This window comes from Gopherus evgoodei, chromosome 6 (genome assembly GCF_007399415.2).
Source record: "Gopherus evgoodei ecotype Sinaloan lineage chromosome 6, rGopEvg1_v1.p, whole genome shotgun sequence".
In the NCBI taxonomy this organism is placed as follows: Eukaryota; Metazoa; Chordata; order Testudines; family Testudinidae; genus Gopherus; species Gopherus evgoodei.
In genome coordinates, this window is record NC_044327.1 from 94,322,236 (window position 1) to 94,340,989 (window position 18,754).

At 42.1% G+C, this 18,754-nt stretch overlaps 1 protein-coding gene across 11 annotated transcripts in view; it reads right to left on the reverse strand.

Moving 5' to 3' along the window:
- The window catches only part of ERBIN (erbb2 interacting protein), a 229,977-nt gene that overhangs the window by 112,280 nt on the left and 98,943 nt on the right, over positions 1–18,754 (reverse strand). For all 11 annotated transcript variants that reach the window (XM_030565991.1, XM_030565992.1, XM_030565997.1 and 8 more), the window contains 2 exons: positions 16,419–16,616; positions 14,978–15,095 (listed from right to left, as the gene is read on the reverse strand). In XM_030565991.1, coding sequence (XP_030421851.1) covers positions 14,978–15,095; positions 16,419–16,616 — 316 coding nt within the window. The remainder of the gene's footprint in view (positions 1–14,977; positions 15,096–16,418; positions 16,617–18,754) is intronic.

Sequence of the window (18,754 nt, forward strand, 5' to 3'; positions counted from 1 at the left end):
TGATCAGGAAACAGAACATACAAAGGTGAATCTGAAAAACACTCAGCCAGACTGCATCCTTTGTTAAACTGGTGAAAATCCAGAGCAAACTGAAATTTCTCCAGATTTAATCCAGTGTAAATGAGAGCAGGATCTGACCCAAATCTTTAAACAAATATTGGCAGAACTAAGTTAAAAATATACATAGTTGAGATTGACAACTAAGTTATTAATGGTTCATTAAGTCATATCTGATAGTTAACAGTCACAACAATGTTAAGAAAAGCCACATATGGCCATTCAAAAGTACAAAGATAGAAAACCTATTATATTAATACTTTAACCATATTGCCACTCTTCTGCATCAAACATGAACAGCATCAGCTGAATTGCATGTTAATATTAGAGTACATTGCTTGTATTAAGGAAAATATCACAAAAGACTTGTTAAACTTTCATATGAAACTGGTGATGAACACCTATAAAAAACAAATAAATTGCATAAATAGTAACATCTGCTAAGGAAGAGTAAAGTATTAACATAAATTTGCTCTCAAGAACAGCCAAGTAGATATCAAGTATCCAAATATAGAAATGTTAATCCACTGCGCTTGATATATAAAACAGAAGGCTCTGCAGTAGCCTTATGTTTGATTATGCATTTGGCAAGAGGCATTAAAAGCACCACTGTCACTAATCTTATCCCTTGTGTGTTTTACACAATTTATTTGCTTAGTGAAGACTATGTTATTTCTTATCTGTGAGAACAAGACTCCTTTTTCCATCAAAGTGTGGCTCTGTAAAATAATCAAAGGGGAAAACATATTTAGAGATGATTGGAAGAGAAAAATGTTTGCTGTGCGGTAAAATTTACTGGCTACAGGGCTATAGTCTTGATTTTGTGTATACACCACAGACAAGATCTTCAGCTGGTGTACATAAACTTTAATGGTGCTACAGTGAGATATGCCAGCCGAGGATCTGGCTTTACATTCAGTTACAAATAAAGAACAGAAGAACTCTTACAGGTAAATTCATATTAAAACAAAACAATATGAAAAACCACTCATATAGTAGAAGTCTGACACTGAAGTTGATCAGCAGTTAAAGCTTCCAGACTTACACCATGTTACCTGTTAAAAGATGTCTACCAGTCTCATTCAGTACACCTCTACCCCGATATAACACCACCTGATACAACACGAATTCGGCTATAACACGGTAAAGCAGTGCTCCGGGGGCAGGGGGCAGGCTGCGCGCTTTGGAGGATCAAATCAAGTTCAATATAACATGGTTTCACCTATAATGTGGTAAGATTTTTTGGCTCCCGAGCACAGTTATATCAAGGTAGAGGTGTATTTTTACATAGATAAAAGCTGTCATTCAAAGCATAAAACTTCATAAAAGTGGGAATAAGGGACTTGAGTAATGAAAAACAAACCTATTTTGCCTGCTGTGTTGCAAGTACTATGGATTCTAAAGACTATTTCTGGAAGTGAATTAAATGACTTTGTTCTGTGTCTCAGTGGCTTTAACCATCAGGAAGTAGGAAGCAATATTTATCAATCAACTGTACCAAAGCTCCAGGCCACACGCTTTCCTTCTGCTGTTTACCTCCCACATGCTAGAAGCATAGAGTTGCAGTTACTTCTGTCCTATCCCTTCTTTCATCTCTTCTTCTAGCAAGAAAACAGAAACTGAAATGAAGGATACAAAGAAGGAAAAGTAGAAGGATAAACACAAACAGGCAGGGAAGAAAGAAAGAGATGAGAAAAGAGGGTCAAGAAGGGCAGTAAGCAAGATGATTCATTTTATCTCTGCTCTTCCTTCTCTTCCTCGTGGCCAGAGTTCCAAAAATTGTTATTTTCCACTTTCTAGGTTGATCACTAGGTATTCAGAAAGTAACCCCTTATCTCCCCAGAGAACTGGTGATCCTCCTGACTTTGAGAACTACTTGTTATTAAACTTCATTTTCTAATCACCAACTCCACAAACGGAAGCGGAGAGTTGAAAGTCAATTTTTTCCCTTCCTCATGTAACACCACCAGGAACAGAGATTCTGTTACACCTAAATAATTTCAATTGTCTTTAACGGGGTAGTTTTAGTGCATCTCAGGGTTTCAGATTTGTCTCTCTCACAGCTAGGGTTGGATTGAGGCAATCTGGGGCCCAAAGTAACCATGACACAAAGCCTCACCATGGCCTAGCACACCACTTGGAGTGGCAGTGGCTGGAGGCCACCTCCTCTCCCAGAGAGAGGAGGACAATGGCATAGGACCCCTTTCTTCCTACCAGAAGCAGAAGCAAGGGCCATCTCTTCTGAATTTAGAATTCACTCTGAGGGATGCAGAGTGTGTATGTGTTCTTCCAGACTGTATCTGCATGGGTGGGTGGGTGAAGGATAAGCCATGCTCAATGGAAGAGCAGGTACACACTGAGTACTTTTGAAAATCTCATCTACCACGCTTAAGCGCCTTAATCATGCTCAGTTCACTTTGAGTAGAAACTGAACCTTCCCCCGTCCCACCTACTTTTCTCCAGCCATGCATACAATCCTCTGTTGTAGTGGTGCTGGCAAGGGCCCCCAGTGCAACAGATCTTGGAGTCAACACTCTATTGAGATGAATAGGGCTGTTCAATCCTTTCAAAGCTATTGTTCCAGACTTATTACAGACTTGAGATAGGTTCACTGCATCAGTTACACTCTGATCATGTTTTCATGTTTTACTTAACAATGAAAAGAGCTAGAGATTTACGGTTGGTTGTTTGTTTTTTAAAAAAGAAAACCAATGCTAATGTAAATCACATGACTCTATGAGCCACAGACCAGGGCATGGATCCATAGTATTTATGCCTTAATCTAGCTCTGCCTTTAGCCATAGAGCATAAAGTCATACCTACAGTATGTCCCATCAGTTCATGTTTTGAGCTCTTGAGAGATGCTGCCAACTGATAAAGTTGCTTTACTGGTAAGAATCCTCAGTATTTGTATATAGTTGGTCACAAAATATGCAGCTGTGTATGTGTCAGGAAAAAAAACTTGTGCCTTGAAATCTGTGGAAATACTCTACTTGTATCAAGAAGAGCAACTCAGATAGCCACAGCTCTCATTTGGTATAGACTGAAATGTAGTACATAAATGTACCAGCCACAGGCACCTATCACTGATAATCCAACAACTAATAATATAATTAAAATATAGAGCCGATATTCTTTATCTTGCCAGAATCAAAAGGTAGGAATAGTAACTTCATCCACAAGAAAAAAGTCCAAAGTCTCAGCAGGCAGGCAAAAGTCGAAAGACAGAAGTAAAATATCTCTTTAAAGAAACAAACACTAACTGAATGCAGTGGGATTATAAATAAGATTAAGATTCTGTCATAGGTATTTTTAGTAAGAGTCAGGGACAGGTTGAGGGCAATAAACAAAAATTCATGAAAGCCTACAACCCTTCCCTGACTTTTACTAAAAATATCCCAGACGGGAGGGCAAACAGAGCACTGCTGGGGCTTGCAGCTGCTGCAGCTCTGCCACTGCTCCTGCGACAGGGGCTGACCACTGCTGCTCCGGGGCTGGCCACCAGCCAGCTATTCTGGCAGTCTCAGGGCTGACTGCTAGCCAGCTGTTCTGGTGGCCACTGCTCCAGCAGCCCCAGGGCTGGCAGCTGCTCCAACCCTGTCCCAGAAGTAGTCACAGAGGTCCTGGAAAGCCACAGAATTCATGACCTCTGTGACAGAACTGCATCCTTAATTATAAAATATGCCACTTATGTTTTTGTTGGGAGAGAGGGGGAAGGAGGGTTCATGTTCCACTTGTAATCATACTCAATCCTTCAAATAGCTGCATGTATCAAAACATAGTACACAAGGGCAATGCTACTCTTGATTATTCTTCTGGAGATGAGCTTGACACATTCATACATAATTTTTCATTGCGATGATGAGCTTAAATATTAAGCAAGAAATAATACATTTTGTTGCACCTAGAACATTAACAATTGGCTCTATTTACAACTTCTTTCATTTCCTGAGAGAATACTAATATATATCTAGTCCTTACACAAAAAGTTTGAGATCTCTCTTTCCCAGAGCTCAGTTCTGCAAGATGCTAATTTCATACAGACTTGTCTTCTACTATGCCTGAAGGAATTCAATCAATACTCCTATGAAGGCCAACAATGTTCTCTACAAATGTACGTATTATAGAAATTCAGATCAGAGTGTGATGAAGGAACAAAACCTTGCTACAATATTACATCTTCTGCTATGCCAGTTATGTTGCTGTTCACAAGGCCCACAGCAGAGTTCAACGCCCTCAGAACAAACAACAAAACCAATCTGCATAGTGTCTTTCTTAGTCAGCAAAACTGAAACTTGGTATATCCTATTGTGTACCTGTCATAAAAGCGTAAGTAGAGGAAGAGACCTATAGGAACATCACTTAAGAGCCTGCTATCCAATACGGAAATCTGATACTAGGAAGAGAGCTACACATGATAATGATGATACTTCTAAGACAGGGGTGGGCAAACTTTTTTGCCCGAGGGCCACATCAGGGTTGCGCAACTGTATGGAGGGCCAGTTAGGGAAAGCTATGCCTCCCCAAACAGCCTGGCTCTCATCCCCTATCCGCCCCCTCCCACTTCCCACCCCCGACTGCCCCCAGCAGAACCCCCACCCCCTATCCAACCACCCTCTTCTCCTTGTCCTCTGACCACCCACTGACCCTCCGCCCCTAACTGCTCCCCCGGGATCCCACCCCCTTATCCGACCCCCACGCTTCCTGTCTCCTGACTGCCCTCCCGATCCCTATTCACATCCCCGCCCCCCGTCAGCCTCACCCCCCAGGACTCCCACTCCCAACACGCCCCATCCAACCCCCTCCTCCCTGACTGCCCCCACTCCCCTTACCAGCAGCAGGAGCTCGCAGACATGACACCCGGCCAGAGCCAGCTGCACTCCCCACACTGCCCAACGGGAGCGGCGGGCCAAGGCATGGCCCACTCAGCAGCGTGGCTGCAGGGGAGAAGGGACAGTGGAGATGGGGCTGGGGAACTAGGTTCCCTGTCCGGGAGCTCAGGGACCAGGGCAGGACAGTCCCACAAGGCCTTAGTTTGCCCACGTCTGTTCTAAGATCAGCAGCTCTGTGTTACCCTTCTCTCTACTGCCCCATCTCCTATGTCTCCCACCACTATGACCTACTGACTTGTAAAAAGTTTTCAGCATGCATTACATTATCCACTACTATTGCTGAAACACAAGTAATTAACATTCTTCAGAGAAAATGCTCTGCTCAGTACTCATGAAAAAGTTAGATGGCAACTACAGCTCTAATGCCATTTTCCATAGAAGAAAAAGTCAAGTCACTTCCACTTCATAAAACCGTGGTGTCCTCTCTCTCTTTTGTGGAAATTCCCAATGTATATTAAGTTGTACAAATCATGGTCATGCAGGCAAGTGCCCTTTTCATCAGAGACATGAGGACAGTCTCTATTTGCTCACTGGCTTCAGTTTCATCATTCACATTAAACGTTTACAGTAAGGACAGAATGAAAATGGTACTACTGCACCTCAAAACCTTTAACAAATCTCATAAGCTTAAAATCTGCAGGATGAACCTGATAAAAAGGTTTAGAATACCTGACCTTGAAGAAAGGTTAAAGAAAACTGGGCACATTTAGTTTTGAGAAAAAGACTATGAGGGGTTTGAGTGGTAGAGGAGAAAAAGATCTGATAACAGTCTTCAAATAAGTCAAAGACTGTTATAAAGTGATCAGTTGTTCTCCATGTCCACTGAAGGACAGGACAAGAAGTACTCAGCTTAATCTGCTGGAATAGAGATTTAGGTTAAATATTAGGAAAAGCTTTTTAATAGGGCTGTTAATCAACCAGAGTTAACTCACGAGATTAACTCAAAAAATTAAATTGCAATTAAAAAAGATAATTGTGATTAATCACAGCTTTAATTGCATTGTTAAACAATAGAACACCAACTGTAATTTATTAAATATTTTGGATGTTTTTCTACATTTTCCAACATATTAATTTCAATTACAACACAGAATACAAAGTATACAGGGATCACATTATTTTATTACAAATGAGTGCATTGTAAAAATGATAAAAGAAATAGTATTTTTCAATTCACACAAGTACTGTAGTGCATTCTCTATTATGAAAGTGTAACGTACAAATGTAGATTTTTTTTTTGTTACATAACTGCACTCAAAAACAACACAATGTAAAACTTCAGAGCAGGGGTCTGCAACCTTTCAGAAGTGGTGTGCCAAGTTCACTGTAATTTAAGGTTTCACGTGCCAGTAATACATTTTAATGTTTGTAGAAGGTGTCTCTGTCTATATTATATAAACAAACTATTGTTGTATTTAAAGTAAATAATATTTTTAAAATATTTAAGAAGCTTCATTTAAAATAAAAATTAAAATGCAGATCTTACCTACTTAGTGTGATCTTTGTCTGAGGTTCCAGCCACCAGCCCCACTCAGCACATTGCCAGTCTGGGGTCCAGTCGCTGGCCGTGCTCAGCCCGCTGCTGGTCTGGGGTTCCATTCACTCGGCCAGCAGCAGGCTGAGCAGGGCCAGTGGGGAGCTGAGTGGCTCAGTCCACTGCCAGTCTGGGGTGCCAGCAGCACTCAGCCTGCTGCCGGCCCGGGTTCCGGCTGCCGGCCCCTTGGCAGTTGGGGTCCCAGCTCCTGGCCCCGCTCAGCCTCCAGCTGGCCTCGGTGAGCAGTCTGGAGTGCTGGCAGCACTCAGTCTGCTACCTGTCTGGGGTCCTGGCCACCAGAACCCCAGACCGGCAGCGGACTGAGCAGGGCCAGCAGCTGGACCCCAGACCAGCAGCGGGCTGAGCAGGACTGGTGGCTGGAACCCCAGACAATGATTCCAGGCCCTGCTCAGCCTACTGCCGGTCTGGGCTGAGCGGGACCAGTCTGGGATTCTGTCCGCCAGCTCCTGCCAGCTGGGAGCCTGTTACCAGCCTGGGGTTCTGCTCACCCAGGCAGCCAGAAGGCTGAGTGGGGCCAGCAGCCGGAACCCCAGACCGGCAGCAGGCTGAGTGCTGCTGGCACTGCAGACTGGCAGCGGACTAAGCCACTCAGCCCGCCGCCAGCTGAGTGAATGGAACTCCAGGCTGGCAGCAAGCTGAGCAGCTCAGCCCGCTGCCAGCCTGGGGTTCCCTGGGGGTCCCCAGGCCAGCAGCGGGCGCTGAGTGGGGCCAGCAGCTGGGACCCCGCCTGGCAATGGGGCAGCAGCCAGAACCCCAGAGCAGCAGTGGGCTGAGCCGCTCAGCCCGCTGCTGCATGCCATCAAAAATCGGCCCACGTGCCACCTTTGGCACGCGTGCCATAGGTTGCCGACCCCTGCTTTAGAGCCTACTTCTTTAGAGTCTAAATTCCTACTTCTTGTTCCGCCAATTGCTAAGAGAAAAAAGTTTGTTAACATTTACGGGAGATAATGCTGCCTGCTTCTTATTTACAGTGTCACCTGAAAGTGAGAACAGATGTTCGCATGGCACTTTTGTAGCTGGCATTACAAGGTATTTATGTGCCAGATATGCTAAACATTTGTATACTCCTTCACGCTTAGGCACCATTCCAGAGGACATACTTCCATGCTGATGACACTCACTGAAAAAATAATGTATTAAATTTGTGACTGAGTTCCTTTGGGGAGAATTGTATGTCTCCTGCTCTGTTTTACTCTATATTTCTACCCTATATTTCATGTTATAGCAGTCTTGGATGATGACTCAGCACATGTTGTTCGTTTTAAGAACACTTTCATTGCAGATGTGACAAAAAACACAAAGAAGTTACCAATGTGAAATTTCTAAAGATACAGCACTGGACTCAGTTTAAGAATTTGAAGTGCCTTCCAAAATCTGAGAAGGATGAGGTGTGGAGCATGCTTTCAGAAGTCAAAAAAGACCAAAACTCTGATGCAGAAACTACAGAATCCAAATCACCAAAAAAGAAAATCAACCTTCTGCTGGTGGCATCTGACTCAGAGGATGAAAATGAACATGCATCGGTCCGTACTGCTTTGGATTGTTATTGAGCAGAACCCCTCATCAGCATGGACACATGTTGTCTGGAATAGTAGTTGAAGCATGAAGGGACATATAAATCTTTAGTGCACCTGGCATATAAATATCTTGCGACATTGGCTATAACAGTGCCATGCAAATGCCTCCCAACCCTGATTCCGAACTGATTCTATGGCATGATAATAGTATGAACTGCTGCTTCTAGCCTTAACAAGGTTTAGTCCAGAGGGTCATCAAGCCCCCTTTAAGCCAGGACTCAGCTTCGATCCACATCCGATAGCCAAGATTTTGACATTACAAGTTATATGAAAAATGACACAGAGAGTAGTTATTAATGGCTCCAAATCCTACTGGAAAGGTATAACAAGTGGGTTCCGTAGGGGTCTGTTTTGGGACAGGCTCTGTTCAATATCTTCATCAACGACTTAGATGTTGGAGTAGAAAGTACGCTTATTAAGTTTGCAGACGATACCAAACTGCTTTGGAGGACAGGGTCAAAATTCAAAATGATCTGGACAAATTGGAGAAATGGTCTGAGGTAAACAGGATGAAGTTCAATAAAGACAAATGCAAAGTGCTCCACTTAGGAAGGAACAATCAGTTTCACACATACAGAATGGGAAGAGACTGTCTAGGAAGGAGTATGGCAGAAAGAGATCTAGGGGTCATAGTGGACCACAAACTTAATATGAGTGAACAGTGTGATACTGTTGCAAAAAAAGCAAACATGATTCTGGGATGCATGAACAGGTGTGTTGTAAACAAGACACGAGAAGTCATTCTTCCGCTTTACTCTGCGCTGGTTAGGCCTCAACTGGAGTATTGTGTCCAGTTCTGGGCACCGCACTTCAAGAAAGATGTGGAGAAACTGGAGAGGGTCCAGAGAAGAGCAACAAGAATGATTAAAGGTCTTGAGAACATGACCGATGAAGGAAGGCTGAAAGAATTGGGTTTATTTAGTTTGGAAAAGAGAAGACTGAGAGGGGACCTGATATCAGTTTTCAGGTATCTAAAAGGGTGTCATCAGGAGGAGGGAGAAAACTTGTTCACCTTAGCCTCTAATGATAGAACAAGAAGCAATGGGCTTAAACTGCAGCAAGGGAGATGTAGGTTGGACATTAGGAAAAAGTTCCTAACTGTCAGGGTAGTTAAACACTGGAATAAATTGCCTAGGGAGGTTGTGGAATCTCTATCTCTGGAGATATTTAAGAGTAGGTTAGATAAATGTCTATCAGGGATGGTCTAGACAGTATTTGGTCCTGCCATGAGGGCAGGGGACTGGACTCGATGACCTCTCGAGGTCCCTTCCAGTCCTAGAGTCGATGAATCTATGAATTTGTGTGCTTGCAACACTAACAGACTCAAGGTTCAAGACTCTCTAACTTCCTGAACTTTTCTGAACTTAGGTGCACATGAAGGACAGAATAGTGTTAACTGAACAAAAATGTTTGCTCTACTAAGCACTGCACAAAACGTGGTTGTTCCAACAATTTCTACTTCCTTGTTTCCTCAGTACATTTCCTAGTGGTCCTGCTACTCAAATTTTCAAAAATCTACCTTTGATGAAATGACAGATTTCTGCTCAGCAAATCCAGTCAGAGGTATAGCATTACATGCCTGCAATAGTGTGCTGATACTTCCATTAATCACGTAAGGATATTATTAAACACCTGTCCAGTTCAATACTATTAAAAACCAAATCATGGTCACCTTCTTTTAGATTGCAAAATTATCCACTAACAAGTATATTCTGAATAGATGTTTAGCATGACAGATGTGAGCCAAATAGGCCAATATGACCTAAGCCTATGCAACAAAAAAACAGAAGTAGTTTTTGTAACAACCTTTAATTGTATTGCTTAAGAGAGAGCTCTGTTGCCAAAAAGTGACTTTTTACCAAGCTAAAATAGTAAAGTTTCCCTATGTTGCCAGCAAGGCCCAGAATAATTTTTTAAATGCTGAGTGAAAAGATGCATGATTGGAAGTATGGATGAAGATTAAGAACAACAATAATAGCCATTGATCCTGCACAAAGCATATAGAAGCCTAAGAAGGAATGTGACCAGCTGCATCTCTGGCACCCCAAATTTAAGAGAAGCAGTTTTCAGCACTTCTAAGTCATCCCCTACTGATTCCATGTTTTTTGTATTATCAGGACACCTGTACTTGCAGTTGGTGGTATATAGTATCATAGAACTGTCAATAAAACACTTTTCAGATGATCTGAAAGTCAGCTTGCTCACCCAACAACTCTGAGTGGATCATGTTACTGCGGTATGAGGCCTGTAATCCCAATTTGATCGGAAGATTTCCAGTGAGTTGTCATGGGGTGGAGCTACTCAGAAGTTGCAACCTTAAAGATCAAAGTAAACATGGAAGAAAGTGTGTCTGATGTCCTGAAGCTAGCTGAAGGAAGGAGGAGACCAAGACTTCACAGGCCACAGCAGCTGGTCTAGCCAAGAGTTCAAGAAAGCCCATCGGCTGAGATATCAACCAGATGACACTATCTGATCCTTGAACTGCAGTTCTAGCCCTGAAGCTAAGACCATGCAAGCTGAAGACACTTCTTTTTAAGTAACACTTTTTTTCCCTTAGTGAAGACATCCACAATATTATTTATTTTCCCTCTGCACTTTTTAAAGTGTGAATATCAAAGGGATGGCATATGTATATTTAGATTTTAAGTAAATCCTACTTCAAAGCACTTTGTGTTATCCTGGGCCATTAGACTGTTGCAGACACTGTTGTATGCAATAGCCATGCTGGTCCCAGGATATTAGAGAGACAAGTTAGTCCACTAAAAGATATTACCTGGTAGTGCAGACATGGCCTAAGTGACTGGACAGAAAAACAACAGTATATATATAAACTAAATCTTTCATTGGATCTCCTCACCATTGCTTGCATAGTACAAATTTCCCTTGTTAGAAAAACCTGTTTGTTTGTTTTCATTGATTATGCCTTAAAAACGTGGGTTTCATTTATGGAGAAAAGGAGTTAATATATATTTTTAAAATTTGTAAGATACTTTTTAAAGTTCATTAAGTTCACAAAATCTCAGTCTCCACTGGATTCACCCATTTGAACTTACCCTGAGTTGGCAAAACCAGTAAGACTGTATATGATGTTAATGATCCATCAAACACTATCCTGTTGATGGTTTACTGGAGGACACCAAGATTCCTCCTCACACCACCACAACTGCCTGGATTTTACAAAGCTTTTAAGGCACTATTTGAAAGTTCTGAAATATTTTTTTCCTTACCAATTTGTCTTGTCTTAATTGTACATATATACTGGTTTGTCCTATCAGGATTGTTCATGAATGTTGGACTGCTATCTTATTTTAGAAAAAAGGTACATTTCAGGGGTTTGGGGTTTATGCTTGCTTAAATATAAAATATAAATATAAAAGTAAAAGTAAATCAAATTTTGGGCCTCCTACCCTTAGGGTAGATTTAAAATCAAATTTTACATCAATCCCTAATTTAAATTATTTAAATTAGACAATAGGAAACCTTGATTTAAATCATTGAATGTAATCATATTTTTTGATTGTATAAGATTCATTCTCATTGGTTGGTATAACCATTGAAACATGTTTAATATTTACAACAAAACTTAGCCAACTGCCGGGAATAAGCTTTGAGGATACAAGAGGGAGCCAACAGAACTTCCCCCCCTTGCAGTAACTGCAGCTAGGGAAATCTCCCCCTTTTTTTACATAGCAAATTGAAAAGCCTGGGACAGCTTCAAATTTATCACACACTCTGGAGGGAACTTATCTCACCAGCCAGGATGAAAGGAGAGAGACAAACTCATTTTCTGGCTTTTACCAAGCTTCCTAGAAAAAGTCTATCCAAGGATAAAATGTTGCATGTAAAATTTCAGAAAGATTGGTGGGGATTTTTTGGTTGGGGATGGAAGAGTGCAAATTGTGGTGAGTGACTGAAAATTAGGTTTTATGATAGGAAGCTAACTTCAGTCTTAACTATGAAGTAACTACTACTGAGCCCATAACATTTAAAATACAAAAATTATTTCACAGTCTGAGATACCAAATTATACAGCTACTGCCTCTAGGGTGACCAGACAGCAAATGTGAAAAAATCAGGAAATGGGGTGAGGGGTAATAGGAACCTATATGAGAAAAAGACCCCAAAATCAGGACTGTCCGTATAAAATCAAGACATCTGGTCACCCTAACTGCCTCCTTATAATACTTTATGCCTCAGTAACAAACGTTCTTTGAGCAAATCTTTGTATGCTTAGTTAAAGGTCGCATTATTTTGGATGGATAACTGTCTACAGCTGGTACTGATCAGTTGCCCTTTGTCTGTGAGCTGAGTAATTTTTTAGCCCTAGTACTAAAACAAAGAAAACCTTTTGATTAATTTAAATATCATTTAATAACTGCTATACTGGAAACAGTTATTCCTTTCAGAAGTTCAGGCTAGATAGAAGAACACTTCTTTTAACTTATCATTCTTGTCATAGTGGAAGTATTTAAGAACGGTCTTATTTAGTTAACACTATTAATTCACTTGTGCCAGGAACAGAGTAACAACAATCAAGTTACTATATTTCAATAAAAATGCTGTGTTCATTATAAAATTAATAATAAAATAGCTCAAATATAAAGCTGGTCACAAAGGGCAATGAGGGGAAAACCAATATTTCCATAACAAGATTTTTTTTTTTTTTTTAAGGAGGAACCCTCTGTGGAGTTAGAGTTGGATGAATGGACATGTTGTCCAAATAAAGTAATAAATTTGATACAACTAGATTATGGAATTGTGCAGAAATAACTAGCTTAAATAAACAGAAAAAACTCTTTAACATGACTAATCTGACACTTGGATCTCTCCTTTCTTTAGAACTCTGGACATTATTAGAGACATTCAGGAAAGAGATATGAACAAAACAGACGCCTACAATTTCCCTAGCCGGCTTCATATGCACAAATTCAATTTTATCCTCCTATTTGGCTATGTTTGCATATTGTAATAAACATTCTATATCCTGTAGTTTTACCACTTTGAATACCAAGATTCAGATTAAATGATGATTTTATTCATTCTCTGGAAAGGCAACAACTTCGCTCGGGCTTTGAATGTTTTTGTTAACAGTTTTCAAACAAAATCATTAATCTAAGCTGAGAAAACTTCACTGTGATTGTGGTAAATCCAACTTCCTGTTGTAATTATTTTTTTATACTGCTATGCAATGTACAAGAATGTTAATTAAGGCAAAGCATGTTAATCTGCAATAGGTCTCCCATCATTAAAGTGAATTAATGAGGTGATACTGTACTGTATTCCGCAGCAATTTAGTTTCTGATCAGGCACACCACTTTTTCCTATAAACAAGAAAAACAAGTCTGCTAACAATATGCAGGGTCAGATTAACTCTCCTGTGGGCCTGGGGCTATTAGATTTTGTGGGGTACGCATATACAAGTCTTTTTCCTAATTTAAAACAAAGTGATCACAATTATGGCATTGAGGCTATTAACACTATATCAAACTTGCTTTTTAATTAACATAAAGCCGTTCTGTGGTTACATTTCAGTCTTAAAACATGTAGAATTTAGTTAATTAAAAATAGCCTATTTCTTACCTTGGAACAGCTGTTATATTAGTTTCTTTCTGGGAGAGAGTTTGGGTGCAGAAGGTGGCTCCAGGCTGGGGCAGTGTCGAGGTGCAGGAGAGGGTGAGAGGTGCGGGGTCTGGGAGGAATTTCAGGTGCAGGAGGGGATTCTGAGCTGGGGCAGGGGGGGTGGGGTGCAGGAGGGAGTGCAAGGGGCAGGCTCCAGCCAGGAGGCAGCTCCCAGCCGATGACGCAGCGGGGCGTAGGCAGGTTGCCTGTCTGCCATAGTCCTACGCTGCTCCCAGAAGCGGCCAGCTGCTGGCACATCTCTGCGTGCCCCTTGGGGAAGGGGACAGCGTGTCTTCATGTGCTGCCAGCACCTACAAGTGTCGCCCCTGAAGCTCCCATTGGCCGAGGGCAGTGCGCGGAGCCGCCTTCTGGGCCCGTGGCCACAGAGACATACCAGCAGTCGAACGCTTCCGGGAGCAGTGTGGGGCCATGGCATGCAGGCATCCTGCCTGAGCCCTGCTGCACCAGGGCCTCCCTTAGCCCAGGGCTGCAGCCTCTAAAGCCCCTGTGTTAATCCAGCTCTCACAATATGAAATGTTTGAATTTGCTCCTGTTTGCACAAAACTACCAAACCAACAAAACAAACAACCCACCACCCTTAAAATAAATATTTTAAAAACCACAAAATCCAATCGAGAACATTCAGATTTCTGACTTTCCTTTTAGATTAAGAATTGGCTGTTTACAGCATTTAATTTTATTAGTATTAAGCAAAATAAACCATTTATATTTGGATTCAGCAAATGGAATCTACTGCTCAAACGATATACAGTAAACCAATAATGATAATTATTACAAGCTCCTGGTTATCCTGTGCCTGTTACCAGTGATGAGATTTATATCTCAGTATTTCAGACTTCAGACTGCTACTTACAGCCCCGATTCTATAAACAATTATGCACATGCTTTGCGCTTTGGCCACTTAAAATAAATGAGCCAACTTGTGGTAGTGCAGTTCAGCGGGTGTATGTTTAAGTTTGCAGGATTGGTGTACTTCATTCCTCTATCAATTTTTTTTTTTTTGTACTGAACCACAAAGTTCAAACTAAACAGTTTATTTTATTTTTTATACCTCTGAAAGTAATAAATGTCACACAGACATGTTACAATCAACGTTCTTCCATACAACAAGTTTGACAGTCACTTAGGTTGGTGATTTATATTTAATATTAAGACAAGTGTTTTCTGAAAGTAATAGTTGCCTCCGTGATTCTGTATATTCATGCCGTTTTGCCCTTTCGCTTCTCTAAATCGTAACAACAAATAAAATAACTTACCATTCTTGCTGACATCCAGTTCCCTGAGATTAATGAGATTTGCAATGGATGCTGGCAATGTTGTTAGATCATTGTCTGGCAAACTCAGCTTGTGCAGGGATTGACAGTTAAAAAGTTGCTATTGAAACAAAGGGAAAAAAAGTGACTGAGCATCTTTCAGTTTTCTTTATATATCTTTAGTTTTTAATCCTTTCTAACTTCTGACCTTCTCACTAGAAAAACAGGATATTTGTGAAACAATTTTTGTTGTAAATTTAGTGAATTACTGAATGACAAAATGTGCATCAGTGAAAAGCTGTAACTGTCCAGAGCCAGCAAAGTGTGGCAAATACTTATCTTAGATGCTCTCTACAAACGTCTTCCAATGCTTCAGAAATCATTAGCTAGAGCAAATATGTAGTAATGAGGAATACTAAAATTACTTTTCAAAGTCAAAATGCCTGACAATTCTCAAACCTATAGATAAAAAAAATATTGTATTGGAGTAAGAGACTAGAGCCAGAGCCCCATTTTGCTGGGCACTGTACAAAACATATAATGAAAAGATGGCCCCTACCCCAAAGTGCTTACAATCAACCTATAAGACAAGAGAAAACTGGTGAATACAAAGAGATGAAGTTGAGGGGGAAAGCACAAGGAAACAATGGAATGATGCTGACCAGCATGTTAAGCAGTGGTCACAGCACTCTCTCCCTAAGCACTGTCAAGGTTTTTGTACGTATCACAGCAAAGTAGAGTTTTAAGGAAGGATTTGAAGGACTACAAAGTGATTTCGTAGGTATTTATGGAGAGTTCTTCCCATATGGGAGAAAGCCTGACAATACCTGTTGGAAAACTTTACAAATGGCAGTCAAGACAATCTGAGGATCAGAGGCGAGGGTCAATGTTTCAATAGCAAATAGGAGATGACAGGTAGCCCAGAGATAATCCATTGTCCATGGACAATAATTCCTCCAAAGATTAATATTGTCATCTGTCATCAAATAGTGCATAACATTGGTGCTGAAGATTTGGTTCCTGACAATCTTGAGTAAGTTACCACTCATTATGTTCTCTTTTGCAATATTTTCCCCTCACTTATGTTTAAAAAGAATTCTGAGGAAGCACTGGCTGAACAGTGAGCATGTGTTTGGACTAGGTAAGATTTACTTTAACCTTTTAGTGACTGGCACGACAGCTGCCATGAGTATGAGTGAGAAGTCACTGGATTGCATTGCTCACATAATAAACCATTATTTCAACCACAAGTCATGGAACAAGTCCCAAAGTCTTCAGTTATTAAGAAGTTTAAACTGGTGAGTTGAAAATGGAAGTTGGTCACCTACGAGGGCCCTCAATGACAACAGACTTTTAGAATTATTACCCTACTGCTGTATAGTATAGATGTAGTCAAGTAACAGGGTTAATACATCTCACAAAAAAACAAACTCCAACATCATACCTTTGGAAGCTCCTCAATCTGATTTGCATCTAAATAGAGTTCTTCCAAGGTCTTTTCAAAGGTAAATATCTCTTTCGGCACTTGTTCCAGGCTGCAGTGAGAATAATCAAGTGCAGTGACAGTTTCTTCTTCTCCACGCAGACAGCGGCATGGCACCAACCGCACAAACAAGTTGCGCTTTGTTGTCATTTTCAGGCACTGTAAACAAAAATTAGGTTACTGAATATTTTTAGACTTTGAGAAACTAATTTTTTTTTACCTCAACAGCATATTAGACACAAAGTTTAGAATTTTTACATTTTTTAAATAATTTTTATTAGGAAAACCATTCTAACTATAAGGATGGTTAAGTATTGGATTGGGCTTCCAAAGGAGGTTGTGGAATCTCCATCACTGGACATTTTAAAGAATAGGTTAGATCAGTGGTCCCCCACCTTTCTGTCATCAAGAGGCGTCCCCGCCAAAATTTGGGGCGATGCCTCTCGATGACGTCATTTGTCGACGGCAAGCAGTGTCACTGAGAGGCGTCCCCGCCGAAATTCGGGAGCGACACCTCTCGATGATGTCACTTGTCAACGGCAAGCGGCGTCAGCGAGAGGCGTTGCTGCCGAAATTCGGGGGCAACACCTCTTGATGACGTCACTTGTCGATGGCAAGCAGCGTCATCTAGAAGTGTCCCCGCCAAATGCCGCTGCGGCATTTCGGCAGGTGCTCTCCCAGGGGCCAGGACGCGGGTGCATTAAGATGGGTTAGACAAACACCTGCTGGGGATGATCTTGAGGTCCCTTCCAGCCATGCATTTCTAGGATTCTACACCTTCATTCAAAAAGTAGGACCTAGATAATGAATCAGTATGGTTTCTGTAAATTGATCCAACCACAAACATGACTGCCACTAAAAATTGCACTATAAAGAAACACTTAAAAAGGTGCTCTGACAAAGGAATTCTATTCATTTTCTGCAATTCCACCTGCGGCCTGGAAAATTTCATAAAATACATATTTTACCACAAAAGCCATTAAACATTTGTTTTACTTCTTAAAAGTAAATGAATAGCCAATAGGAAAAAGATTTGGATGGAAAACACTGAACTCCACTTTTATTTTTTTGGCGGTGCAAAAGGTAAAAGACAGTTACTCTCCTTTGTAACTGTTGTTCTTCGAGATGTGTTGCTCATATCCATTCCAGTTAGGTGTGCGCGCCGCGCGTGCACCTTCGTCGGAAGATTTTTACCCTAGCAACTCCAGCGGGCCGGCAGGTCGCCCCCTAGAGTGGCGCCGCCATGCCGCCTGATATATACCCCTGCTGGCCTGTCCGCTCCTCAGTTCCTTCTTGCCGGCTACTTCGACAATGGGGAAGGAGGGTGGGTGTGGAATGGATATGAGCAACACATCTCGAAGAACAACAGTTACAAAGGTGAGTAACCGTCTTTTCTTCTTCGAGTGATTGCTCATATCCATTCCAGTTAGGTGAATCCCAAGCCTTACCTAGGTGGTGGGGTCGGAGTGAGAAGTCGCGGCGTGGAGCACGGCAGAGCCGAAGGCCGCGTCATCTCTGGACTGCTGGACCAGGGCATAATGGGAAGCGAAAGTATGAACGGAGGACCAGGTCGCTGTTCTACAGATCTCCTGGATGGGCATGTGGGCGAAGAAAGCTGTCGATAAGGCTTGAGCCCTAGTAGAGTGCGCAATCACGTGGCCCGGAGGGGTATGAGCCAAGTCATAACAGGCTCGGATACAGGACGTCACCCACGAGGAGATTCTTTGAGATGAGACCGCTACCGCCACAAAGAGCTGGGGAGATTTGCGGAACGGCTTGGTTCGCTCTACATAAAAGGCGAGCATCCTACGTATGTCCAGTGAGTGAAGCTGCTGCTCCCTGTGGGACGAATGGGGTTTCGGGAAACAGACAGGGAGAAAGATCTCCTGGTTGACGTGAAAGGCCGAGACCACCTTGGGGAGAAAGGCTGGGTGCGGTCTCAGCTGCACCTTGTCCCTGTGGAACACAGTATACGGGGGATCTACCGTGAGGGCCCGGAGCTCCGACACCTTTCTAGCGGAGGTGATGGCCACCAGGAAGGCGGTCTTCCAGGAGAGGTAGAGAAGGGAGCAAGTTGCCAAAGGCTCAAAGGGAGGGGACATGAGCTGGGCCAGAACCAGGTTCAGGTCCTAGGTGAGGGCGGGGCAGCGAATCTGTGGGTAAAGACGCTCCAGACCTTTAAGGAACCTAGTCACCATCGGGTGAGAAAACACCGAATGGCCATCCCTTCCTGGGTGGAAGGTGGAAATGGCCGCCAAGTGAACCCTTAGAGATGACACCGCTAGGCCCTGTGGTTT